Raw genomic sequence first — 27,769 nt, 5'->3', positions numbered from 1 at the left:
TGCTTCGCTGTTCGGCTTTTATAAACTCAACTGTATATTTGCGTATCTCTTTATAAACGATGTTTAACTCAAGATGCTTTCGCGGCTTCAAGGCTTAAAGATTTGGTGGCAAAAGCTGGACTTTGTTGCCACGAAAGAAACTGAAGTTTCATGGGACAATTTTTAGTTATTGTGCATTTTTCCCCAGATGTGATGTTTTGTCTTCATAATACAATAAACGTTGAAGTTTCTATTGATTAACTAACTATATATACGATGCTATAGAGACCGGTGTAGAAATTTGTTTCTTGTATTCACAAGTAAACGATCTGGATTTTACAATTTCCTGGAGGCTGTAACAATTTTTTTTGTATAAATATGTAGGTACAGTAGGCCTATAATGCGTGTGTATGAAATATTCAGGGAATTTTCTGTATTATATGAATAACCCAAACAAATTAGAGAATTCCTACACAATTTGTCTGAATTAAAAAGATTTTAATTAATGACTTTATTTTGCACCTTGTTGTAATTTCTTAGCTGCGAGTGCCTTTTAAGTAAGTTTTTATCAGATTTGGAAAAATGTAGTAATTCAAGATGACAGTGCTTATTTCATGGTCCTGCAAATCCGCATATGAGAAGGCTGAACGTCGATCGTATGGAGCGCATTGTTTTTACATCCGTCAGGTAGGCTACGTGGACTGAGGCGCACCAGCATTACAGCCCGTGATGGCAATGCCTTTTGGATCGTCGCTTGGAGGTCTGTTTTCGCATTTTTATAATTCCTTAGCCTAGTGGACGTTTTGAGGAATCCGAATCGACTCTTTGCTTCTCTTTCAATCAGACATCCTTTTAGAGTTTAGACAAACTATTGGCGGGGTGAGACCTTTAACCTTCAAGAATCGGGGTTAAATACTGGCTGGCTTAGCAGAGGTCATGGAATGCCTTCCTCGCAGGCCCTCAGTTTTGCTCAAAATTTAAAAAAAATGGTTAAAGGGAGAAAAGCAGTAAAATAATCTAAAACATACTGAATTAATTTCACACACACAAGTTTGATGATTGAATTTAACGGTAATTCTATAATACAGCCCAGTTAAATTCTGTCTGATCCCTAAATGGGGATCCTTTCTGGATAAGACTGGCCAGGCCTGCTGTAATTAATGTAGGCCTAATACTTACGAAGTAATATAATTATAGATTACATAATAAACAATACAATATAACCTAATATTCTTACCTCCCTACCCACCCCGGAGCAAATATTTTATTTATGAATGTATTCTCCGTGAAAACTTTGTTTAATTAAACACTTTGCTTAAAGTTTCTCATCACGTGAGATTAGCGGTGAGTAGCTTATGTTGCATATATAGCTGGCTTGTTTTTTTTTTTTTTAAAGATAGGTCTAATTTCATTACTCACGTCTATATCGTGCGGTACCTCTGACATTTTTTTTAGCTTTAAAATTAACAACTTCGCAACACAATGCTTTAAGAGTAGGCTAGCTCAGGCATTACCTTAAGTATGCTGTTGCGAAAATTTGGGATTGGGGTATGCAAATGTAGTTGGGCTATTAGATACTCTCACCTGTTCGACTTCTCCCACTTTGACGAGGACGCGCACAGACTCGCCGGTCGTGGACGCGCTTTTCCCCGAAATGCTTCTTGTTGGAACTGCGCACCTTCTCCGTAACTCTCTCCACAAAGTGAAAGGAGCCTGTTCGTAAAACTTCAACTGCATGCAAATGGTTCCACTCACCTCGATTAAAATGATTTAATCATCTAATGGCACTGGGACGTTGCGTCTACCACGGCAGACAGATACTGTACAGCGCGGCGACGGTGTGAAAGGTGCGTGGACGCGCTCGGGGACCTGATCGGCTGCGCGGGTAACCATCGCTGTTTACTCCCTGCCTTCCGACGAGTAATGGGTGATTAAAAATGAAATATCAACAAGAACCACAACAATAGTATGTTCGATTAATGTGGTGGAGCTTTTGAAATTCTGAAATAACGATAATTTAATTGGCTAAGTTTACGGTCGTCGTACAGGTCTTGCATCACTATACTGGGTTTCGGGTAAAATGTATAGGGTGTTATTTTGGAATAAATTGCGCAGTGGCATTACGATAAAAAATTGTTAAAATAATTCAAAGATAATTATATTTTGAGCCAACGGTAAGTGGCCCTATACATATTTGCAAATTCAGATGACTTCCTCAGTTAAACATGGAATATAGACCGAATATTTAAAAAGCTACGATATATTGCAGCTAGTACAAAACTTTCTTCGTAATACAAGAACTGGACAGTGTGCGCGTGTCTGAACCTACAGTAACCTGCATTACTAAAGTTAGTTTCTGGTTGTTTTCGTTATCTCTAGTGACCTTTGCCATGCAGTTTTGATGTGTGATAATCTTTGATGAACCAAAACAAAATGTCACCAGTGTTAAGAGTGGACGTCTTGATGCGCATGTAGTAGTATATGTCCGTTTTTGCAAATGGTCTGTGATATACGTTGCAATTTTCCACGATTTAAATTAGACCAACTGTGTATTCTGCGTGTATTTTCAAAGTTAAAACTTGATTGATATTTACGCCTGTGTCAGCTGGGTGTGGACGAGTTCGTCCTGTCTCTGTTATTCCCGGAATGGAGAAAGGCAGACCAGACAAGTTTATGAACGGGACCCAGTGTTGGTATGCAGACCTGTGGAAGCATGACTCTGTATTTCAGCAGCCTTTCATAGGCAGTAGTTACTTTTATTTTACTTAAGGCATTGCCTTGTGCTTTGTGTAGCCTGAAATTTGGCATTTCGTGTAGTTTAGACTGTCCCGTCTGTTTACCATGAACTTGGGATGTGTTAGGTAAGGGATAATGTACAGGCAGCCGGTAGTTATCGCAGAAATAAGCCCCGACAGTGTGATCAGGACCCGACGCGAAGCGGAGGGTCTTGTATCACACTGAAGGGGCTTATTTCGCGATAACTACCGGCTGCCTGTACATTATCCCGCTTATTACACGGCTACTTGCCACATAAGGAAAATGACATGGATATGAATATGAATTTGAAACATTTTATTGGCATATTTGTTTCAAAATAACATTTTTATCTTTCCGCGAAACGATATAGTACCACGTGACTATGCGTTATTACTTTGGAGCGGTTATTATTTGAAAATAATGAACCTGCAAATGTCTCAACTGACCAATCAGAATCAAGCATTCCAGAGAGCCGTGTAATAAACAAGTTTAACAATAAAGTTGCTCTCTTATTCATTTTAAGATGCAATAGACCCATTCCATACTTTCATTCAGCATAGTTCAGGGCTTAGGGAATTCATAAATATTTAAATAAAACCATCTTATCGGATCGTTTAAGTTTTATTTGTCACATACATAATTATACTGAATACAGTGTGCAGTGAAATGCTAGGTTGCGCACGTCCAGACTGTGATGGTTGATAGTGTGATTGTGTTATCCAGTTTCAGTTTGGCAAAGTGCAGATGATCATTGTAATATCACTGACGTGCATCAGATAAAAAAAAATATATGTGGAATATTGCCAGTTTGCGGAATGTTTGCCATGAGATCAGTGGCTTCAGGGTCCCGTGTTTACGGTTCCTAACCAGAACCTTAGTCTGTAACACTAACCAGCAGCACAAGTTTTCACTTAACCTAAAGCACAGCCTTCCATCTGGGTCCTGTGATTTATTTTTTATTTTTTAATTGCCTTAAATATTTTAAATAGGGTTTTTAATTTTTATTTATTCAATTCCATTGAATTCAGTCTTTAATCCAGAAGGGAAATAAATTCTATTTTAGTACATTTAAAAATTATTTTTTACTTTTTTCCCTGATGTTTATCTGTTCTATTTTTACCTCGTTTTTAAATTTGCTGTACTGATGCAGGACTCTGTTACATATGAATTAGCAATATCAGTGTGATAGCGGGTTATGGAGCTTTTATAGTTGCCATTAGGGTGCTTGGTGGCTGTGAGGAAACTCCAGCATTGGGCAAAGCCTTAGCGTAGAGGCCTGCTCTGCTCTCCTCACATCAGACGATCTTACCTCAGCAACATGCACACTTCCTGTCTGCCTTTCACTCCTAAAGGTGCGGTATCGTTCAGACAGGGGCCAGAATAATGTTTAGGTGATGGGGAAGTGTTCTGATCAGAGGTGGATGGTAATTATTAACCAACAAGAATGTAATTGAAAAGTAAATAAATTAATAGAAGTTTCTTTGGTTAAACATAGGGAAAAAAACACTCTACGATACATTGTTAAACAACTGTTTGAAATGGTTGCGCTCATGAGCGCTGCAGACACTGAATGTGTGACTGGGTGGATGCTGCTATCGCCCAGCATCAGTAGACAGTATAGTGCAGCATCCCTCTAGCCTGGGAACCGATCAGAATTCAAAGCTGACCACTGAAGTCAGTATTTTTCTAATCACTAGTGATATACAGTATTTGGTCGGACGTTATTTCTAGGTTAAACAAAACTGTACCTCTCTTAATAATGGACTTTCTTCTGGCCTTCTGCTGAGTCCTGCATTCTCAGCTTTGCTCGCGGTGTGTACTGTGTTACTGAAAATACTGATTCTGAGAACTTTCCAGAGCAGATTGAATTAGCAGGCTGAGTGTATCGCGAAAGCTTTTTTCAGCACAGTTTTGCCCAGGAGGAGGCAGTGGTTAGCACAGCTGCTTCACACCTCTGGGATCAGGGTTCTGTGTGTGTGGCGTTTGCATGTTCTCCCTCTGGGATCAGGGTTCCGTGTGTGTGACGTTTGCATGTTCCCCCCATGTCACCATGGGGGCGTCGCAGGTTCTCCAGTCCCCCCCCACAGCCCAAAAACATGCCGAGGTTAATTGGAGTGACCAAATTGCCCGTAGGTGTGACTGGTGTGTATGTGTGCCCTGCGATGGGTTGGTGCCCCATCCTGGGTTGTTCCCTGCTTTGCCCCCCCCCCCCCATAGCCCCCAGGATAGGCCCTGAAACCCCATGATCCTGAATAGGACAAGCTGTTACAGAAACCAAAAATGCCAACTGCGCTGTTTTTTTGCCTGTTTTCTTGGTAGTTTTCAGTAAAACAATCTTAAGTCCCACCCATCTGCCCGCCAACATGGAAGGCAGGAAGCCGACACCATGGCAGAACTTCTGCGACAAGGCAAAGCCCCTGCTGAACAACATGAAGAAGGGGCGGATCCCTCTGGGCAAGCCCAAAGTGCGCAGGAAGCTGGTCCGCGGCCGGCGCAGCATCTCCGTGCCCGACTTCAGGCTCCTGCAGGATGACTCCAGCTCCACCTCCTCCATCCCCTCCCCGCGGCTCGACCCGAAGATGGTGTTCTTTCCGTGTCCCTCCCCCCTGCCTCAAGCGAGCATGGACAGATCAGGAACCGGTGACGAGGACGAGAGCGAGGATGAGGGGGGGATCAGGACGCCGACCTTCAGTGTATCGGGCTCATTGGATGAGGATAATCAGAGCGGCAGCGAGGTCAGGATGAAGGTGCCATTGGGCTCGGACACTGCTGAGGACAAGTCTGAGGTCAGAGGGGCTCAGGGTCATGTTTATATAGCCTGTGTGCATGAGCATGTGCATCACTGCAGACTGGTCCAACTGCAAGAGGCAACAGAGCTTCTGCATCATCTTTGCATTTCGTCACGTTTCTTCAATGTTGGTCACCCAATTCTGTCCCCCATAGTCTCAAAGCGACAGCAAAGACCTGAACATCCCGATGACTAAAGACGTCGATGACGACAGCGTAAGACCCGCCCGCCTCTCGCTGTACTTTCACCACCGATACCGTCTCCCCCCTGGGCTACGGCGGGGAGGTCGATGACCTGGTCACGTGCTGAAACCTCTCTGCTCAGGTTTTTGAAGTGGAATGCGAGGCAGTGCCTGCGACCGCAGTGCCGGCGACTCCAGTGCCGACGTTCTACGTCACGGTTTCCCTAAAGGAGGGCCGGAGGCTGGTCATCAGAGATCGATGCGGTAAGGAGCATGTTTCAGACAGGAAGTGTCACGGTCTGGTGCTGCCGCTGCTTTGAATGACAGCGGAGTCTGAGGACCACACCATGCTCATAGCTAGTGTTGCTGTAGCAGTGCTGGTGAGCATAGCAGCAGCTGCTAGCCAGATGCTGGGGGGTCCTCTTACTGCCTTGTCTAAATGTCTCCAGTGAAACTTCCAGCCGTATACTTGGTAAATCTTGTCATTTTCCATAAAGCAACTTACTATTTATATTATTATTGTGCATGTAGTTTTATATGTAGACATCAAAACATTTATAATTGCATTTTTTAACCTCACTCTGTAATGGTCAGAGGCAAAATGTTAAACACTTTATTTGCATTTCATATTACCATGGAAAGAATTCCTTAATTTCATTGATGATAAAGGTGAGAAAAGTGACGAAAGATTTAATTGGATTTCTGATTATTTTAATTGGTATTTAACTGACATGCACTGGAATAACTATCAACGAGTTTGTTGATTAATTCTCTGGCTTTTAGTGTATAGTAATGAACCTTTTTAACCTTAGAATGTTTCACGTGCATGATTTCCAGCCACCGGACAAACAGGCTGCATTTCCATGAATCCTGCTGTCAGATATCAGATGTGATACCAAGTGAGGGCAACTTCAGGAATGGAGGAAGGAGGAAAGGGGGAAATGCTGCTGGAGATCGTGTCAGTGGTGTATGCCCTGACTGCAGTGTGTGGCCCACTTGCAGGATGTGCTCTGACTGCAGGGTGTAATCTCACTGGAGTGTGCGGTCTGACTGCAGGGTGTAATCTCACTGGAGTGTCTGCTCTGACTGCAGGGTGTAATCTCACTGGAGTGTGTGCTCTGACTGCAGGGTGTAATCTCACTGGAGTGTCTGCTTTGACTGCAGGGTGTAATCTCATTGGAGTGTCTGCTCTGACTGCAGGGTGTAATCTAATTGCAGTCAGTGCTGTGACTGCAGGGTGTGCTTTGAATGCAGTATATGCCCCGACTGCAGGATATGCTCTGACGGCAGTTTATACCCCAACTGCAGTGTGCTCTCTGACTGCAGTGTATACCCGACTGCAGGATATGCTTTGACTGCAGTTCATACCCTGACTGCAGTGTGTGATTTGACTGCAGTGTATGCCCCGACTGCGGTGTGTGCTCTGACAGGGGTGTCCCATGCAGTGCCACTAGGTGTTGTTGGCACAGTTCAGGCAGCGAGAGGAACGTGTGAGGAGGTAATGAATGAGAGTGATACTTCAGTATTCAGGGAGTGTGTTGCGTTTCTGCCCCTTTGGTGGGGGTGGCATACCAGAGACTCTGTGAGTCAGTACATGTGCTTGTCATCCCCTTCAGGAATGCGGCCTGACTCGATGGGGCACATTACTATTTATTTACATTTGCTTGTTAACACCAGAATGCTGCAGAGACAAGCTCAGGTAAACTCACAACAATGACTCTGCTTTGCTTTTTCAGTCATCATGTGGTGATTGGCTTTCTTAATGCTCTTACCCAGCTTGCAGAGTAACGTGCCTGTTTATAAAGGAATTTGTATTGCAGGGAATCATCACGGAAATGACTGCACAATTTATTATTATTTTTTTTTTAATACAGTACGTAAGCAAACACTTTTACCCAAAGTGACTTAGAGTTGAGAAAGCAGGGTCTGGCAGTCTCTGCAGTGGTTGGGGGTTAAGGGCCTTACTCAAGGGGGCGATGGTGAAATCACTCTGCCGACCCTGAGGTTCAAACCAGCGACCTTCCGATGCCGCTGAGCCACACTCCGTCCCTGACTGCATCAATATTAATTAACGTGTTACATTAAGGCAGTGTTAGCCATCCCGGTCCTTGGGGACCCGCAGATGATCCACCTTTGTGCTCCCTCCCAGGCTAGCAAAAATGTGGACTTTCTGACAGGGAGCTGGACCGTCTGTGGGTCCCCGAGGACTGGGTTGGGAATCACGGCTTGGGTGAGTAAACAGAGCCTTTAGAGTGGCTTATTGAAGGGGATTTTGCAGTTTTCACTCCACAGACTCCAGAGTTTTTGCATCCCTGTAACTGCCACCTTTCAGCCATGAAGATTCTATAGCCCGTTCAAGATGTCTCTCCAGGCCCAGTCCTGTGTTGGATAAGCAGAGCCAGAATGTAGAACATATCCATGCAACTGTTTTGTTTAATAATGTATTGCATGTTGTGTTATTGCTACTTTTGTCATTTTACCAATTGGACCGCACACTCAGGTGGCCGCCAGGTGGGGGCACTATTCCTCATCTATCGATTGTATTAACTTATTGATGGACAGGTAGTTCCCCCACCGCCAGCAAAGACTGGTATTCAGCGTGTGTATAGTTCATATGGGAATATGTTGCCCTTTAAGGTACATAGATGCAAAATAATGTACGAGTCTCATGTGTCACTGCTCATTGTGATGCTTTATACTGCTCCGAATATCTGCTATTATCTACCTCTATTTGCTGCTCTCGTAGAGTTTGTTTTGCGGACGGTGTCCAAAAATACAGGGCCCACCTCAGCGGAAAGACCAGCCTGCTTCCGCCCCGCTGGTGTACCTGGAAAAACCTGCTGATTAACTAAGGAGATTTTTTTTTTTATGCTAATATAATGTTTAGGGAAATGCAAATTCTTCATTTTTCCCTTTAGAGGGCGCTGTTTGTTTGCAAAGGCTGCACTTTGTGTGAGAAGTCTTTCATACATTCATCTCCCAGAGTGCAGTGGAGCTTCCTATTCAGATATTGTGCTGCGTGGAGCTGGAGGCTTGCCGGCCAAAGGGGGCTGTGTGGAGCTGGGTGATGACCCAGTGAGCTGGGCGGCCGCTTGCGGGGACAATGCTGTGACAGACCTGACAGCTGCTCCCTGCAGAGGCATTGTCATGCCGTTCAGGCCTCGTCGCATTTCTGAAAAATCCTTTCATCAGACTATATCAACGAAGCCAAACTGAGGTTTTCTATTCAGACCCACACGCTCTGTTTACATGCCTGGGAGATTACCACCGGTTTCTACTGGTCCACAGAGTCCGATTTCCCAGTTCTATCACAATTTATTACATACGTCTCTGCATTTATTCCTGAAATGTGCTGTGTTACAGCGACGATTTACATAGTAACTATCTTAAGTTCTGTTTAGAAGGCCACTTCAGTCATCAAACAAAAACAAACAAAATATTGCAACTTTCTCACGAAATATTTAAAGTTTTGTGATTTGTTTAATCCATTATGTCAGATTAAGCAACAAGTAACCAGCAAAACAGCTTCAGTGACAAGGCTGTATTTAACCAAAATGATTGACTTAACAGTGAAAATCATACAACTGGCAGAAATGTACTACCCCTATTGTCAAAATCATTAGTTAAATTTAATCAACACCACAAATAGCGACATGATACTGACCATGTCCAAATGCAGTGAGGTTGTCTGGTGAAGGCATTTTAAAACACAAAGTTGTGTTTGGCTGAAATGAACCATGTCAAGTCTGTCATTTTGTGACTGTGCCTGATGTGGGTGTCCGTCTCCCTACAGGCACAAGTGATCCCTACGTCAAATTCAAGTTAGATGAAAAGACCATTTACAAGAGCAGAGTCATGTTCAAGAACCTCAATCCAATATGGAACGAATCCTTCAGCTTTCCTGTTCAGAACCTGGAGCAAAAACTGAACATTAAAGTAAGCTGTTTGATGCACTTGCTATTTTGAGCATTTAGGGTGTATTGAGTTTGAGAGCCCTGTGCACATCCATTGTGACGTTATGCAGCACAGATTTTCAGGAATATTCTGTCTTTCTGTATGTTTGTGGTTATATGCGCAGTAAATGTTTTTATTTCAGAACAAACCAAAATACCTTGCAAACTCAGAGCTTGCTGGAGTGCCTTGTGCACACTGTGAGGGAGGTGATGGGTAACCCTCAGTGGGTGTGGCCATCCAGCTCTGAGTTTGTGTACATGATTGCGGGTGTGTGTTTGATACCATAGGTCAGCCCTGTGCGGGGATGACCCCCCTGTGTGCTCATCCTCCTAGTCCAATTAGCCATGGAGAGCTGAGCCACACTGACGCTCATTGACCGTTTCAGGTGTATGACCGGAACCTGACCATGGATGACTTCATGGGCGGTTCCTGTATCTTGCTGCGTGACCTAACGTTAGACAGGTACACTAAAGGATGTTCTTAAGAAGGCGGAGCGCCTTTAACGTACGTCTAACTACGGATTAGTCATGCATCTGCTCCTTTCTGCGCCGCTCTGATACCTGTATCGTTTGCGGCCCCATCTTTGGCGTCTTCACAGAACTCACGAGATGATGCTGCCGCTGAATGACCCCAACAGCATGGAGGAGGACATGGGCGTCATACTGTTAGACGTGCAGGTGTCAGCCACAGAAAAGGAGAACAAAAGAAACATGGTGAAGATGAGTATTATTTATTTATGTAGCTGAAGAGTTTTTTCGTTTCATTATTCCCAAATGAGGTTGAGATCTTGTTTTGGGATTTTGGGCCAGGGTGTTTCTGTTGCTGGAGTTCATTTTAGAACCACAAGGGGGCAGTAGAACATTAGTGGTTGAACAGATGGCATGAGTGAAGAATCAGATTATAGTGTGTTATACTGCATCTTATTATGTACAAGTATTTACAAGATAACATATAATGTTTCTGTCTGGATACAGCTCTTCATTTTAAACTGCAAACGGTACGAAAACCTCTCAGAGCTGTAAACATGTCACTTGGACTTACCTTTGTGTTTGTCTAAGTTTTCCCAATGACTTAGAAAAGCCGGCGACTGACTCATTATCAGCGCTACCTGTGAGGCTGCCTGTCTGCATTCGGGGCTCTTTCTCAGCCGTAGACAAGCCCGTTGATAGATTTTAGTTCGATTCACGCTGGTGAAGGTGGATTTCCACACTGTGCGGAGGATGCCGCGGGGGGGGCGCGGAGGATGCCGCGGGGGGGGCGCGGAGGATGCCGCGGGGGGGGCGCGGAGGATGCCGCGGGGGGGGCGCGGAGGATGCCGCGGGGGGGGGCGGGGACCGTAACTCTGGGCGTGCGCCGCCGCCTCTCACCGTGCTCGCGGCACTGCCAGGGCGTCGGTGTGAGGAGCCCCCGCCGCTCTGTCTCTGCCAGTCCCTGGTCCAATTTGTCTGGAAGACGCGAGCGCATGTGTGCAACGGCGAACTGGGCCCCCGTCCCGCTCGCTCGCTCTCAGCGTAATTACTTCGGAGAAGGGGAACAGGACCCGTCTGCGAACAGCTCTATTACCATCTATTACTGCATTTCTGCCGTTCGGTGTCGTGTGAGCTCTGTGGCTTTGGGGGGGAGGGGGGTGGGATCTGCTAATTCCCATGCATCAAAAGCAATAATCCAGATGTTGGGATGTAATATCACAGCTGTCAGTGTAGAGCGCTGAAGTACTGTCCAAATAGGCCCTGCTTTGGGCTCATCCATCTCGCCCCGTGCTGTTCCACCATATGGAAGCAATCCCAGCCTCCTCTTAGTACCAAGAATAGGCCGCCTTCAGGGGCCTCTCGCCGCTAAGTGGAACTATTTTATTGGCCGGCGAGATAGAAGCGCATCCAAGATAAACACTTTGGATGACATGGCTTGGCTCTCTGTTATCTTTCCCATTTCCCGTGTTTTCGTCCCTCTTTAAGGTCGGATATTTATTTCGCATTAATGCAAGTCTCTCCGACGTCCTTTGATCCTCCCTCCCCAGGCCCGGCTCCCATGTTTCTGTAACCTAATGGGCAGCGAAGGCGTGCGGGTGGGGGGGGGGGGGGTTACGATCACTCGCTCTTTTGAAGCCGTAATTTGGTAGCAGCGCCGCAGAGGAATCAGACGCCGGCTTCATTTCGGGTAGATTTGCTCCATGTCCTGCCCGCTGTCTGGTTCCTCTCCTGGAGGTGTTTCAGCAGCAATGCTTAATGCTCTGTCGATGGGCCTTGGTGGCAGGAAGCTCTCCGTCGCCTGTCTCTCCCTGCGTCCTTCAGAGAGATTCTTGCTGCAGGTTTCTTAAGCTCAGGTCTCATGGAAGTCAAGAGTGCTTGAGGGAAGGTGGGGTGAGAGATCTGGATGTTCTCCACCTGCGAGCTGAGCCGCGGTCTGAGCGTTCTCGGTGCAGAGGTGATGGACGGAACCTTCCTCCCTGTCCTGTCCTCTAGGCCGACCTGGCTCTCTCAGAAACCCTGAGGAAGAACCGGCTCTGGAACTCAGTGGTGGGCATTACGCTGTTGGAGGGACAGGATCTGCCTGCTGAGGGACAGGGGGACGTCTTTGTACGCTTCCGGCTGGGGGACCAGAAATTCAAGAGCAAGGTACCCGCCCTCAGTCTGCTGCTGCATCCACAGTCACTCACCCGTCTCTCGCCGCTGTTTCCCAGCATGCCCTGCACAACGTTTCACTGTCTGCAGCAGGGCCGTGACATCCGTCACCTGATGGCCAAAATCTATTCATGGCCAGTGTTTGCACTTCTACCCATGTGACCGAGGGGGACGTCATGTGACTGCATGTCACTTCCTCCCTGTCCAACACAGCACCGGGTCTGTGTCTCTATACCATTGGCAGCTGTTTTTTTTTCCCTTCCAGAACCTCTGCAGGAAAGCCTGTCTACAGTGGGGAGAGAGGTTTGATTTCAACCAGTTCCAGGATGGGTCGGATCTCCTGGAGATTGATGTTTTGGTTAAGGACGGCCGGAAGAATGAGGAGTGCTTGGGAACGTGGGTCTCGCTGTTGTGTGTTACACTGTTGTATTACTGATGTCCATTTTCTGCAATGAAGACATGTGACCCGGTGTGTTTCTGCGTTAAGGTGTACGATCGACCTGTCCAAGGTGCCGTTTGGACAGGAGAAGCTGTTCACGCAAGCGCTGGAACAGGGCAAGGGCAAGGTGGTGCTCCTGATAGCTCGGAACCCCTGCTCCGGGGTCTCAATCTCTGACCTGTGCTCACCCAAGCTGGAGGACCAGAAGGAGAAGCAAGACATAGAGGCCCGATATGTGAGCGCCCCCCGCAGCCCCATGTCGCCTCTGCGGCCTCATTTTTCACACGTCTATAGCATTAACATTTGGTTTTACTTTCGTCCCTGAACAGTGTTTAAAAAACACTTTGCACGATGTGAGAGATGTAGGATTCCTTCAAGTCAAGGTCATCAAGGCCTCGGATCTGCTGGCAGCTGATTTAAACGGTGGGGCACCTGCAGAGCATCGGCTATGATTATGGATTAACCTGAATAACAGTATGGGGACTAATAACAGGATTGCTGAATACGACTTTTGCTCCTTAGGAAAGAGCGACCCGTTCTGTGTGCTCGAGCTGGGTAACAACAGACTGCAGACTCACACCATATGCAGGAGCCTCAATCCTGAGTGGAACAAAGTCTTTACCTTGTCAGTGACCTCGCATCTCGCAGCCCTGTCACCTTCATGTCACACAGCATTTCTGCTCTCTAACCCCCATCGGTTTCTTAACTTGGGGGCTCGTGCTCTGAAACGGTCATAAGCCATTCCGTGCAAAATGAAAAGAAAAATATGTTTACTCAGCTGTATATTTATTTATTAATTGATTTATTTATTTTTCCCCTCTGTAGCCCAATCAAAGATATTCACGATGTACTAGAGGTGACAGTCCTTGATGACGATGGAGACCAACCCCCAGATTTCCTTGGGAAGGTGGCCATTCCGTTGCTGTCGGTAAGTAAAGAACCATCGAGCTGTTTTCTGCAGCAGGGCCCTAGCATCTATTTAAAGATTCATAATTAGGGTGGCTGCATCAGTGCATGTGTGTTTTACTGTTCTTATTTAACAACCCTCCAGGTGCAGAATGGCCAGTCAGTCTCTTATGTCCTGAAGAAGGAGGATCTGGGGGGACCCTTTAAGGGAGCCATACTTCTGGAGCTTGTGGTTATTTATAACCGGGTAAATAAGTGGGATCCCCTGAGATGTTATGAACTGGTGTAAGCTGCCTATGGCAGCCATGTGCGGTGCTGAGGATGGTGTACGGTGTGATGTCAAAGAGCACATGTTGTCATCAGAAGTTGACCAATCAGTGCAGAACACTGTCTGTGTGTGTGGTCTTTCCATATGGTTGGGTCGTTCTTCACTTCGTTGCAGTGATGCTGTACTCTTGTGGTAAATTTCATGTTTACAGCATATTAACAGCCGGAGAGTTGTGAGATCTGACTCAGAAATGCTTTTTAATGCTGTCCTTCAGGTAAGAGCGGGTATTCGGACCTTCAAGCCAAAGGAGGCCAAGTTAGTGGAGGTCAACCCAAAGTTTAACAAAAAGGTTGGTACTGCTCACTTTGACTGTTAAAAACAAACTGAACACAGGGATGCATTAACATTAATTTAGCTATGTTTGGTATCCTTGAACAACCTTGTTTTCACAAATTTTGATGTTTAACGATGATGCATTTACTCAGTGAGCTTCAGATCTGCTTCCTTCTCCAGTTCAGTGGTCTGAACACGTCCCCTTAATTGTCCTAGACCAGACCAAAGCTGCGAGCAGCCTCAGATGAAGTCACGTCAACACAGTGCTCTGCTTAACAGAGTTGTTGAATGGTGCATTCTTCCGTTAGCAAATACACAGATTTACGTCCAAATCTGTGTCACTCTTAGGGATTTGGCCGCATTACATGTGTGTTCTCTGCTTTCCTAACTGCAGTGTCCTGCTCTTTCCCAACAGATCTTAGCGCGGAACGTGTACCGTGTTCGGAAAATCACCAAAACTCTGCTCTACACACTTCAATACATCAGGAGCTGTTTTCAGTGGGAGTACAAACGAAGAAGTATAAGAGCCTTCAGTGTAAGCCCGCCGTCTCACTCCTGTCGCCCACTCCGCAGTCTCACTCCTGTCGCCCACTCCGCAGTCTCACTCCTGTCGCCCACTCCGCAGTCTCACTCCTGTCGCCCACTCCGCCGTCTCACTCCTGTCGCCCACTCCGCCGTCTCACTCCTGTCGCCCACGCCGCCGTCTCACTCCTGTCGCCCACTCCGCCGTCTCACTCCTGTCGCCCACTCCGCCGTCTCACTCCTGTCGCCCACTCCTGTCGCCCACTCCTGTCGCCCACTCCGGCTCATTTTATTACAATTTACACCTTTTCCTGTTTCTTCGGTCATGTCATGTAAGTCCAGTTAGCAGTTTTCTCTCTAGATAAAGATTTTTCATCATGATATAATATGGAAAGAATCAGTCTTTTGGACAATGAACAGAACCAGAGACGGACCTGAAGATGGAATGAGGGCATTTTTGCGTCGATGAGCATAATCATATGGCAACGAGACCGAAGCTCTCTTCCGATCTCTCTGCCTCTCAGAGCAAGCTTGCTTTATACCCTTAAAGAGTCCGTCACAAGTGAGCAGATGCGTTTGTCTCTGACCTCACCTCCTCCCAAAACATCCATGCCCTCTGTGCATCACAAAAAAACCTTTAAACTTTGAAATATCTTCCTGATTGTTTCCCTTTCTGTCATATAATTAATCCTTGAGTTTCGCGAGTTACTGGTAGGGCTGCCGTGTAATTTCACGTCTTAGGTCTTTACCGATATAGTTACGCTGTGTGCCTTTGCAGGGTCTTTGCTATGTGTCCAGTCCTTAAAGGTAAACGTGTAATGCGATGCGGCATCTGGAATCAGTCATGGACGCATTACGTGAAAACTCCCTTTTGCTCTGCATATCCTCTGGGCTCCGTTTAGAGGCGGCGTACGTGACGTTAGACCCGCCCCCCGTCGCCCCATCGGCCAGTTCACCTTCGAACTCCCCTCAGGTGCTGTTTCTAAGCCCTGCGGCCCCCCTGGTCTCGCTCTGTTGAAGACAGTGACAGCTCAGCCATCGACTCGCTGGTCTGATGGGGTGCAGCTGTTTGCCGGTGATGAATAGGCTGTCTGAGGAGAGCTGTTAAGCCTGATGGCATCGCTGGGCTCTAAACATAATGGTGATGACAGTTAGTTAGACCCCCCTGGATGTTCAAGAGAAGGACGCAGTGCGAGAGCTTTTCTGGATTTATGATCATTTTCACTGCTCATGTCTGTAGTTGTCTGGTCTGTATCTCAGCTCCCCTAAAGCCTGTTTAAATTTATCATCGTCCCAAAGGCGGCTGGAGTGGACAGTCAGCATCTAGAGCAGAGTTTCCCAAACCCAGTCTTCAGGAACCCGCAGACAGTCCACGTTTTCGCTCCCTCGCAGTTCCCTGTCAGACAGTGCACGTTTTTGCTCCCTACTGGGAGCTGGGAGGGAGCATGGGTAATGTGAGGAAGGTCCTTGGCGTGCTCCTTAAGCTTGTCCTGTTCACGACGTGACTTTATTCATTGTTGGGGTGATGCGGAGGTGCACTCTTCCAGCAGGTCCATAACACGTCCATTTCATAAAGGAGTACGTAATTATTCAGTGTAGAAATGACTTTGCCCGCGTTAGTATTTCAGAAATCCGTCATTCTGCTCTTCCCTCTGAAATGATCTAGTAGAAAAGAACTTTTTTCATAAATGAAGGAATTCATTTTTGGAAGCTCTCATTCGGCTGTCATTAGAGACCATGCCAGACTGAGTTCTTTCACATGACCGCGTTCCAAGCTCCTGCCCTCCATACGGCGAGCTCTGAGGCCCCGAGAAAAGGTGGAGGGGAGTCTGACAGCGGGGTGATTTTTCTCATTATTTACTGTAGTAATCCCACCCCAGAAACATGTGAATAGACACCGTGAAGCTGCGTTGGGGGTTTGACAGAGCCAATCGCTGTGCTTCGGGGTACGCGGCACGCAGCAGGGGAGTCTGGGAAAGGTGCCGTTAATGTCACTGTGGCTTTTGTTGTTTGGAGTACAGCGTAATTTACGCTAAAGGAAAGCTTTACGCGTGTAACAGCAGCGATGAGTAATGAAATAATAGCAGGCAGCCTCCTCGGCACAAAAACGTCCAGAAAGTTATTTTATTGTCTGTTTGTACTACAGTAATGGGCCTCGGAATGATAGTCTAAACTTGACAACTTCCTTATTTCCTCTGGGGGGGGGGGGTGTGACAGTTAGAGGTCTTTAAGCTTCCTCGATGCTTCTCACTCCATGAATTCCAAGCACATCAGCGAGTCCGCCAGAGAGGTCAAACAAAGTTTCCTCCTGCCTTAATCCCTCCAGCCTGTAGGTGGCAGTAGAACACTGCCAAATATCAACTTGCGCAGCCATTCCCAGAGACGTCCACGGACTGAGGGCATGTTGGGGATAGTGAACCCCCCCATTACATGGACAGAAACATACTTTTAGTGAAATGAGTCCGTTAAACACTAAATTATTCTGCATGAGTTTGCAGAATCATTGGGGCACCGGGACCAGGTTCTGTTACATCTTGGGTTCTTGAGGGCAAGTTCCGTTTATTAGAGAAATATGATTTACACATGAAAGCTTATTGCGGGAGGAAATGCGGAGGCAGGATGGATGTGACGAGAGGCTGCCAGGTAGCTGCTGTCTTAGATATCCTCTGACAGGCTGTGAAATGCCGATTCGCCCACGTCACCGGACACAGAAACGCCGTCTGATTAACGCCTGGTGCCGCACAGCTGTAAGCGCGGTTGGCAGCTGCAGGGTTTCTCCAGACTGACAGAAGCGAATCGCCGCAGAGGCGGTCTGCACTCCCCGGGGGCTCCCGGAAGGTCGTCAGTGTCCCGCCGTGTCCAAGAAGCCCCCCTCTGAGGCTGTTACTGGCCTTTCAGCTCTCTGGGGACCCCCCCAGGAGACCATGTGCCCAGATAACCCGCACCCTGCTATGATTCACCAAATATTTCACATTATGATGAGGGGGTGTTTTTGTCCGTTATATTTTGGGTGCACAACACCGTTCATTTTTCATATATTTACTGTACAAGCCAAGTATTAGTGCTTTATAAACATGCATTTCCTGTATGCTTTTTAATATGGTAACTGGGGTTTAATGGGACGGCCTGCATCACCACTGTGATTACCATTATTAGTATCAGATTCATTGTAAACTGATCACCTGATATTCAGGCGTGCTTATTTGCAGACAGCATTAGAAAGTCTGGTCACAGATCTCATCTGCATACAATGGGACGTCTCTGCATGTTGTCGCTGGATGCGCTGCAGCTGCCAGCTACTCGCAGCCGGCGGAGGCGGGAGACCCTCTTGCTAAAACGGCATTGAAGAGACATTTATTCAGCGTTAGTTCCTCCGCTCCCCTGCCCACTCACTTCACCTGGCCAGCTGAGGACCCCTGGCTGCATCCTCGCAATGGCCTGCTGTTCCCAGATCAGTGGTTGTGGCCCCTCCATCCCCAGAGTACTGCTGTCCTCAGATCAGGGTACTTTAATATTTTTTACAGACTATTTCTACAGAGAAGTCCTCCATATGTTTTGTGGCAACCTATAAAAATACACTGTACGTGACATACAACCTCCAAATATTTATTTTGTTTCAAACATAAAGAAGTAGAATTTAGGCAAGACTGAAGACAATTGTAATTAATAAAGGATTTTTTTTTCTGAGTATACAGATGGAGGCTGCATCTCTTGCTGTATGTTACAGGCGTGTTTGGCGTGTTACTTCACACGTGTTCCATCTTATTCATTCCCACACGTGAATCTGTGCTGCAGGCAACACAGAAGGCCTGCCAGGATGATGGCCCTTATTTGGGCACCCTGCTTACAGGAAAGACAACAAATTATATTCCCATCCTCTTTAATTTCTCGTTGCTCCACGAATTTGCATTAGTGCGAGATTATGAATGCCGGTGTGTTCCCTGCATCTGTGCTGGCTTCCTGTGTGGAAGTGAATCTTTCCGTCCCAGACCTGCGTTTTTAAAATCACCCCAGAAGACTGGATTGGGCTGATTTTTAGGTTTTACTGGTTTAGTGTTGGGGCACCAGCGGTCTGCCTGGCAGTCAGGCTGAAGTCCACAGCCACGGGCGGTTTCTACGGCGAACCGCAGAGGGGACCGGGGGAGGTGCTCTGGGTCACCCGGCTCAGGAAGATGTGAGGAGGTCTTTCCAAACGGCACACACCGTCGGGCGTGTTTGCCCGGCGGCCGTCAGCAGGCGTACGTGCCAAACTGACGCTGCTGATTTGTGGCTGTGTGGATTTCGGGTTTAACCTTGCCACCGCGTGTGAGAATTATGGGAGACCACAGATACGCTGCCTTCAGTGGATTCTGTTGATTGAACGTCTCTGTAATTTCCCGCCTGGCTCCGAGGCGTTATCCGTAAGTCTGGATGAGATTCCTCCTTTGAAACGTCGTCTCTGACTGTCCCCTGAACTGAATTATACCGTCTCCTGCCTGATGCATTTGCTTGTCGGTAAATGGGCTTAAATTGCCGCGTTTGGATTAATGCACAGCTGTGAGATTCGTCTGGAATGGCATGCTGTGCTTAGAGGTTGTCCATTACATAATTACAGAAGATTATTAATTCGCTGTGATTCATCTTATTTCTGCCGGAGGTCCTGGCTTCTTGCGGTATTACGGCGATGATTGAACTGGTGTTCCTCCAGTTACTTGGTGTGTCCAGTTACAGTAAGGCAGCTGAAATGCATCCCAGTCGAGAAGGATTTGAAGCGCAGTATATCACGCAGAATCCGTCGCATGTCCTTGTCACCGGTCCTGCTCCGTCTCTTCTGAAATGCACATTTCCAGCAAGTAATCTTTGCAGATGGTCAGTGACTCCCCTCCCTGCGCTGACTATGATGAATGACACTGTAAGCTACACAGCTCGGAGCCGGTATACATTTACCGTGCGGCTTGCTGATGTGTGCCTCCACGGCCCTCTCCCCCAGGCCCTGGCTCTCAAAGCACACTGTGCGCAGAGATAGCTGGAGGTTTCTAACAGTTTTTTAACAGCCTTCTGTCGTTTCAGATCTTCCTGCTCACGGTCTGGGGGTGGGAGGTCTGCATGCTGCCCCTCTTCTTCCTCCTGCTCCTCGTGTGGAGCTTCTTCCAGGTCACCACTGGAAAGATCAGCGGCAGCGCTGACCTGGTGAGTGCCCATCTTCCAGTGATCGCGTGCCACGGCCATGCCCACCCCTGCATGTCCCTGTAGTCAGCGTTCGAGCCGTTTGGGAATTAAAAAAAAAAAACACAAATTCATGGTTTCTAACATTGTCTCTGTTTTAGGACGGCATGGACTTCGGAGATGATGATGAAGATGAGAAGGTATTTAAACTTTCATATGTACCGGATTTATTTAATTATTGTTTTCCTACAACACTATTGCCTAACAGAATTTTCCACGGTTTTTCAGCCATGTGATCTTCTGCCGTAACTTTTTTTATGTTGGGTACATTTTTGGCAAAGCAGAGAAACCTGCAGGAGGGACTAATAAATATATTTCAGGTGTTGACTAGGCCCGGATTTTCTGCCCGTCTTGTGCGTACACAGCAGGGTTTGTGCAAGATTGACAGGTACATTCGCAGGGAGCTGGCTGCCCATTCGATCAGCAAAACGTCACTTCAGTGCAGCACAGACCAATGACTAAACAGACAACATCCCCCAAACCAAAATCATCGCTGTACAGAAGCAATTTCTCATAAGGACTTGTGCGCATATAGCAGCTTAATGCCATAATCATTTATCTGTTCTGTTATATTATTCTTTAGTGCGTAGAATTTTATAAATTTACTACTATTCCTCACTCCAGGCCTGTAGTGATTGTCAGACACTGAATTTTCACTGTGAAGTGTTGCGCCTGCTGTACTATTTGTAAACATGTCTGTCTCTCGGCTACTGAGACGCCTTCCTGTCTCTGCTGTCAGCTTTAGTCTGAAATGGTCTGTGGATGACCGTCTGAAACCGTGTAATTGTGACAGGGAGAGACAAACATTTTTCTTTTTGCATCCCAGAAGTATGTAAGTGTTTTGGGACGCTGGTGCTTTATTGGTGTGAAAGGGCGCACTGCCCCCTTGTGAAAGGATGGTGCCGTGTCTCTTTCCCCAAAGTGGTCACCGTGAGATCAGGCCTCTGAAAAAGCGGAAAAGCATTAAGGAGGCTGTGTGAGAACGAGGGACGAGGTGTAAGCAAACACGTGAACGGAGGTGAGCCTGGTACAGACGCTGGGAGCCTCCGCAGCCTGCCGCACGTGATCAGCGCTAAATAGATGGTGGGAGAGTTTAGTGTGATGAGAGACAACAGAGCCCCAGCTTTCCCTCAGCTTTCCTGCTCTGTCGGGGGGGGGGGGGGGGTGCTGGGTCATGTCCGCGGGTCGGGGCTTTTGGGAAAACGAACAGCTTGGGCTGTGGCTTTGGCTCGCGGCAATATGTGCATGATGGAGACGAGACTCTCAGGCCGAGATCAGTGACGGCCGACCATGGAGCTGTGTGTGGGGCTGTGTGTGTGTGTGTTTGTGTGTGTGTGTGTGTGTGTGTGTGTGTGAGATATGTACATATTACATTGTGGAGACAATTTTTTCAGTCCCCACAAGTGGAAACTCAATTTTATTAAAATCCGTGACTGCAGTCAAAAAACTGAAAATGCCAAAAGTCATGTATTTTGTTTGGTTACATATGGATAAGGTTAGGGCTGGGTAGGGGTTAAGGTTGTTATTGCTGGGATTAGAGTTTTGCCCATAGAAATGAATGGATGGTCCCCACAAAGATGTGTGTGTGTGTGTGTGTGTGTGAAGATCTGGACATTTCTGGATGTAATGGCATCCCACTTTAACCAGCGTTCATTTTGTCACTCAGTCCTTTATCCTTCCTTGCACATTGAATGACAAAAACCAGCACACTTAGTGACAGTGAGTGTCTTGTATGTCATTTTCTTAAGCTGCTAAGTGATTCATTTATTGTAAGAAACTTACCTTCAAAATGTCCCACAAACACAGGCTGAAATGACCTTTGCAGCACAGAGCTATTTGCTGTTAACCTTCTCATAATGGTCTCCCTTGGTATTTTATCTGCAGGAGGAATTTTTCCAAATAAATAGCCATTTATTATGATTGAGGTATGTCCCATTAGAAAACGTGTTTTTTTTTTTTTTTTTGCAGCTTCTACATGAGGTTTGTTTTTAATTTATCAAGAAATGTAAAATAGGGAATAAGCAGATTAAAGTCATTGGGTGACCCTGGTTGTGTTTGTGCGCCGCCCTGCTGGCTGACCGTGGCGAATGCCCTGAGTGTCCCTTCATGCCGCTGCCTCCTTGACATTAACTGGCAGCGCTGCTTCGTTCAGTCACGCTACCTTTCTTATCGCTAACGGAGACTCGCACACCTTGGGGGCTTCAGATAAATGACAGTGATGTTCAGCACCTTGTCTAATTCTGAGTAAATGTAAGGATTCTTTAACATTAGTCAGGGGTCACGCGCTTTCAGTCTGTGTGCGTCCACCTGTTTTTTTCCCCCCACATAAATCACGCTGTTGGTGAGAGAGCCATGAAAGGCTTGTTTTTTTTTTTTTTTTTTCCCTGTGCGGAAGAACGGCGTTCTGGGGCGGGGGGGGGGGGAGGTGGGTCCTGGGTCTGTGGGAATGAGGCTCTTCCTGTAGCTGATGTGTCGGGAGCTGCCGGCTGATGTGAGAATTCCGGCTGTTTCTCCGAGAGGTTCCCATGGGCCAGCGAGGTCTGGCCGCTGTCACACAGAGTGCCCCCCCCCCCCCCCCTTGCCAGCCATGTATACACGTCCTCAAGGCTCTGATGACAAAGACCATCAAACAGCTCTCCTCTGCACCCTCCCTCTCCTCATCCCCTCTCTCACCATTCCTTTCATTATATCCTCCTTTTGATGTGAAGATTCCTGGCTCTCTTTACCGCACATTACTTGCAATATCTGGAGGCTTTTCCTCCTCTCTGGAGAGCATCATGGAGCAGTTCCACCACTGTTTATCCTGATGCCGGCCACTCCTGATGTAATCATATCTCTTTGGACTTCGGATTAGCTTGAGAACCAATTTTTTTTTTTCTCGACGCGACCAAACCATTTATCTTCTTGAAGTGCAGCGTGGCTCTTGTCTGGCTACTCCGTGTCAAAGACAGTTGAGTTTATATCTTAGCCCATAACGTCTCTGAATGGCTGAGAGTCGGCCAGGCAGCTGATGCCAATGGCACCCAATCTGCATGCTGAAAGCAGAGCGCCCTCTAATGGCGTGTCTGTGCAATAAGTGCACATGTTGTCGGTATGGCTTGTTCTGTGAGCTGAAGGCACTCGCATTGCACACCCCCTTGTATCACGGCCCAGGTTACACTGAGTTGCCTTTCTTTCCAAGGTATACAGACAGGGGGGCGGGAGGGGTGGGTATTTCGAGATGGTTTCCAACAAGAACAGACTCGCTCTCTGACCGAATCCCCTCAGACGGTATGTGATTGCTTGTGTGTCATTGGTTCATATTTCTTTCCCATAATCAGTTTTGGTTTTGGAAGAAACAGCTTCTAAGAGTAGAATTCAGATGTTCTCTTTTCCAGGTACACCTACGAATCGGAAACAAAAGAATGTTTACTGTGTTATTATTTTTTTAGGAATCTGAGAAAAAAGGACTGATGGAAAAAATTCACATGATACAAGAGGTTTTGGTCGCCGTGCAAAGTATTCTAGAAGAAATCGCATGCTTTGGAGAAAGACTTAAAAAGTAAGCATGCTTGTTACTTAACCACAGTGTGTTTGTGTGCATTTTTAAAACTCTTGTAAAATTATGCATACTACATGGCATTTGGAAATTTTAAATTGTGAAATTTTGAACCAGTGGAATTAGATTTTTTTTGCTGAGAATTGCAGTTATTAATGCCAGTTTTCCGGGATCCATAAGAACTGAACTCCGCGTGGTTGCTACCATATTGATGTTCAATTTCCATATTTATCCCAACAGCACCTTCAACTGGTCAGTGCCGTTCTTGTCCAGCCTTGCCTGCCTTGTGCTCCTTGTGGCCTCGGTTGTCACCTACATTGTCCCTCTGCGCTACATTATATTAGCCTGGGGTAAGTGTCTCCGCAGCCTGGGTTAGCCTCCCACTTGTTATGCCATAACGCAGAGCCTAGCTTTGCCTTCTGCTGGATTTATTACCAGTGTGATGCTGTGAAACTCAGTTTCCTGTTACAAAGTGCTTCAGGCCTTTGCCAGAAATGCCTTAGCCATGCCTGCACCCCTGCATTCACCCTGCATAAACATTACGGAGGGCCTGTGCGGGTGCTGTACTGATTTCCTGGGGCTGTATCCTCCTGGTTCATCTTGGCTCGCTCTCTTGCTAACTGTAGAACTCTAGTACAGTTTGTGAAGTACTGTAGACCCTATCAATACTTTCAAGGTACACAGCAATTCTTTGTTAATTAAACCTTCTCGGTGAATTCTGTGGTCAGGGGGTGGGGCTTTCATGTCATGCCTGATCAATACAGGCTGCATCCACATCCACCTGTCAGGAGCTAGAGCTTAAGTCGGTGGACGAATAGCAGAAATATGTATTTGAATGTTGTGTCTGCGGGGAATCAAAGGCGGCCTCCCAGCATAGTGAGCCGCTCCAGACGATAAGCATAGATAAAGTTACAAACGAAAGGAAAACAAAACATAAACAAACTGCTAAACATAGATAGCATGGAGCATTCCCTAGGGTTTACAGGGACTGTGGTGCTGCTGGTGGGAATCGGCTTTCCGTCTCCCGCCCGCGGACACAGCAGGAACGAACATGCCAGGCAGTAGGCAGTATGGTGTTCCCAGCGCTGCGGGATCCAGCAGAGCCTTCACAAGGGGGACTGCAGCCAGCTCCTATGGCGGGCGTCCGGCTGAGACTTATGCTATGGAGACGGGACCAGGACTGGCTTTGAGTTTGGGTTTGGACACACTTGCCTTCATTTGTGAACGAAATGTGTTTTATAGGAATCCACAAATTCACCCGGAAACTCCGCAACCCACACGCCGTCGACAGCAGCGAGCTGCTGGACGTCTTACAGAGAGTCCCCACCGATGTGCAGAAGGTACGAGGTCATCTTCTGAACCGTTAGTCCTGGATAGGGTCCCCGCGGGGTTTGTGGTTTGAAGGGCATTCAGTTAGCCTAACCCTATGGAGGATACTTTTATTATTATTATTATTATTATTATTATTATTATTATTATTATTGTTGTTATTATTGTTATTATTTATAAGTGTCTCATAAGGACATGTGGACATGACTGTCCATTATAGGTGCATGTTCACTGCAGTCTCACTGCACATGATTGATGCGTGTTGACCGCAGTCTCGATGCACGAGATAGGTGTATATTCATTTCCAACGACACTTGTATCACATTGGTGCTAGCTTCACCATCTGCCTGCGCACACAGAATCTGAGGACTCCAGACCTGCTTGTCAGCTTTCTCTCTCTGACTTCTGGGTGTGGCCCTGCATTGGCGTTGGCTCCGCCCAGCCTACCAGAGAACCGTCCTCATGACACACGACTCCTGTACTTGTATCTCCATCTGCCTTGATGGCCTGCTGAATGCGCCCCTCCCAGTGGGGGAAAAATTCCATTCTTCAGAATTTTAAGAATTTAATTTTTAAGAATTATAACAGGAAATGAATGCCTAACATACATTTCATTTTTGCAGAAACAGCAATATCAGAATTGATTTGAATGCAAATCGCAAAGCGCGACTTTGAAAGCCACAGCCTGAACTGTTGCTTGTCAGTCAAAAAATGCCACGGTCGTTTTTTTTTTTTTAAATCCTCTTAGTACAGAAGCACATTTACTAGCCGTGTCTTAATGGATGTGCTGTAAATGTGACAATGTTGGTTCCTGTCACATTTAGACTAACCACCACATCTACAGTGCTTTAATAACGCTCCAAATTCACTTCCAAGATTTGCTTGGCAGTCTGTGGGATTTGACAAGCGCCGATGGCTAAACCATTTAGACAAATCCGCTTTGAAGGTCCTCTGGCTTTACAGCTACAGGTGCTCTTTCCAATCCGCTTTCATCAAACCTGAATAATCAGTGGAAGAGTTCTATGTCTGCATCACACTGCAAACCTAGCTGGAGAGTATTTATAAAGTATCAAAAATATAAGGACAAGCACAAACATGGTGTTATATAATCCTGACCCCAAAACTTATTTTACTGTGTTATGTGTAATCATACGCAATCATGTTCTTTTGCCGTTTGCCTGGTGAGGTATAGAATTCCAGCAGGCGAGTGCTCTCTGGCGCCCCCTACAGGAAGGGGGCAGTCAACACGTGCTTTGCTGAGAGTTCCGGCCGTGTTGTTCCAGGTGCAGAGAAGCAGGCTGAAAGCAGTCAGTAGCCAGAACCCACAAAGGAAGAGGTGGGGGGCACTGTAGGCACCAGGTCCGTCACACTGACCCTGACTGTCCACAGAGCCGTCCATCCTTCAAGGTCGGAAGCCTGTAGGCAGGACGTTCCAACGTCCTTAAACATTCTATTCCTGTAAAAGCATCCCACACTGGTGCTGGCAATGTGAAGGTCTGTCCTGCACAATATTTTTACACTTTTTTTTTAGCAAAATAATTCTTACAATAAAGTCTATTTTGCATATCTTAACTCTTATGATTTGCAACTATGTATGATCCTGAGTGCTGATTTACCTGTTTTTATTTTGCATTTATTTTTGGTGTCTTTCATCAGTATTACACACATGCTTCTGTGACACTGTGAACTATTAGAACGGTGGTTAATTTTATTTCTGGATTACATTGCATCAATGTTAATATAGCGATCTCCAGAGAAAACATGAATCCCAGTATATATGTTAGGAGGTACAGCAGTGTTTGTGATTTAGGGCAAATAAGTATGTTACCCGTTCATCTACCCGATTGAAATATTACATTTTAACTGCCTGTATGACTGTTTTTCTGAACTTGAAATAATGTTCAATCTATTTGTTGCTGTCATTCTGCTTCGATGAACCATTAAAGTATCCCTCTCCTGTAAATGCCGTTATGAGTGCGTGTGGTATGACATACAGGGGGCGTTAGTGAGCAGCAAGCATTGAAAACTAAATAACCAGCTACCCAAGAATGTTGCTTGGTCTCACTGTTCAGGTAGCAGTGGGCTGGGCTCTCATTTCTGGGATTAAGGATTGTTAGGCCCGCATCCTCGTGCCCCCCCTCTGTTTGCTAACGCCACCCTGGAGGGTTTTCACGTTGCTTCTCGTCACTCTCAGCGTTTGTGAGATGTGTATGAACTGATGCCTGCATTCCTGTCATATAAAGTGTGATTGAAATGTATTTCTTGAATGACTTTTTAGTTTCATAAATAGCATCAAACTCCCATGAAGCATTTGAGAAAACACTGTCAGTCTGTTTCCTTTCCATTTTACAGTTAGCTGCAGTGAGTCCTTCTTCAACCATTAATCTCACTGTCATTCCTGCACCTCTGCACAGCAGCATTCTGGGAAAAAGCAGCAGCTCGAACTGCTCATTGGCTCGGGGAGGGGGAGTGGGTAAGCCCCAGGCCATCGCTTTGAGAAGCTGATGGAAACATCAACGAGCTTCTTCACAGCGAGCAGAAGGGGGGGGGGGGGGTGACCCTGAGCCTCTCGGCTCCCACGCACAAGCCGAAACCGTAACACTACAACCACTGCAATCGGGGGCCCATTCGGTTCCACACGGAGGATGTCAAATTAAGAGCCTTGTCGAGATTAAGCCAATTAAAACATACATTCTCAGGAAAGCGTTGGTTGTTCAGCCGATTCCCGGCCTCAGTCTCCTCCGCGTGGCGAGTGAACCAGGGGACGTCATTATCTAACTAATTATTTCAGTTCACCTAAGTATGGGGGGGGGGGGGGCAGAAGCTCCTCCGTCCAGCATTATAATTTCAGACATAATTAATATTTCATATGTGCAAGCCTGTCACATGGTCAGAGTCGTTATAGTTGGAATTCGCGGCACATCGGCAGGAAGGTACGACACGGTAAGA

The 27,769-nt window shown here is 46.6% G+C and overlaps 1 protein-coding gene across 7 annotated transcripts; it reads left to right on the top strand.

Annotated features, from left to right (window-relative positions):
- The first annotated feature begins 648 nt into the window (after positions 1-648).
- mctp2b (multiple C2 domains, transmembrane 2b) lies at positions 649-26,783 on the top strand. Of its 7 annotated transcripts, none has more exons than XM_023813943.2 (22): positions 649-739; positions 5,056-5,522; positions 5,680-5,739; positions 5,849-5,969; positions 9,499-9,641; positions 10,045-10,121; positions 10,258-10,372; positions 12,122-12,274; positions 12,546-12,676; positions 12,768-12,954; positions 13,049-13,142; positions 13,242-13,344; positions 13,545-13,647; positions 13,771-13,872; positions 14,168-14,242; positions 14,642-14,761; positions 19,798-19,917; positions 20,055-20,093; positions 23,385-23,494; positions 23,732-23,841; positions 24,734-24,831; positions 26,104-26,783. In XM_023813943.2, the coding sequence occupies exons 1-22, from the start codon at positions 709-711 to the stop codon at positions 26,170-26,172; spliced, it is 2,628 nt and encodes an 875-aa protein (XP_023669711.2). In that variant the 5' UTR covers positions 649-708; the 3' UTR covers positions 26,173-26,783. The 7 variants fall into 7 exon arrangements, with proteins under 7 accessions (XP_023669711.2, XP_023669713.2, XP_023669714.2 ...); XM_023813945.2 differs by lacking the exon at positions 649-739 and adding an exon at positions 1,582-1,826; XM_023813946.2 differs by lacking the exon at positions 649-739 and adding an exon at positions 1,582-1,864.
- The last annotated feature ends 986 nt before the right edge of the window (positions 26,784-27,769 follow it).

The sequence above is a fragment of the Paramormyrops kingsleyae genome, chromosome 11 (genome assembly GCF_048594095.1).
Source record: "Paramormyrops kingsleyae isolate MSU_618 chromosome 11, PKINGS_0.4, whole genome shotgun sequence".
NCBI lineage: Eukaryota > Metazoa > Chordata > Actinopteri > Osteoglossiformes > Mormyridae > Paramormyrops > Paramormyrops kingsleyae.
This window is presented reverse-complemented; position numbering and strand designations above follow the sequence as displayed.

Excerpts from the sequence above, each read along its gene's own strand:
- mctp2b (XM_023813943.2), top strand. The coding sequence starts at position 709 with ATGGCAATGCCTTTTGGATCGTCGCTTGGAG. Across the intron at positions 13,873-14,167 it reads TTGTGGTTATTTATAACCGG|GTAAGAGCGGGTATTCGGAC; the intron begins GTAAATAAGTGG and ends GCTGTCCTTCAG. Across the intron at positions 19,918-20,054 it reads TCAGCGGCAGCGCTGACCTG|GACGGCATGGACTTCGGAGA; the intron begins GTGAGTGCCCAT and ends TCTCTGTTTTAG.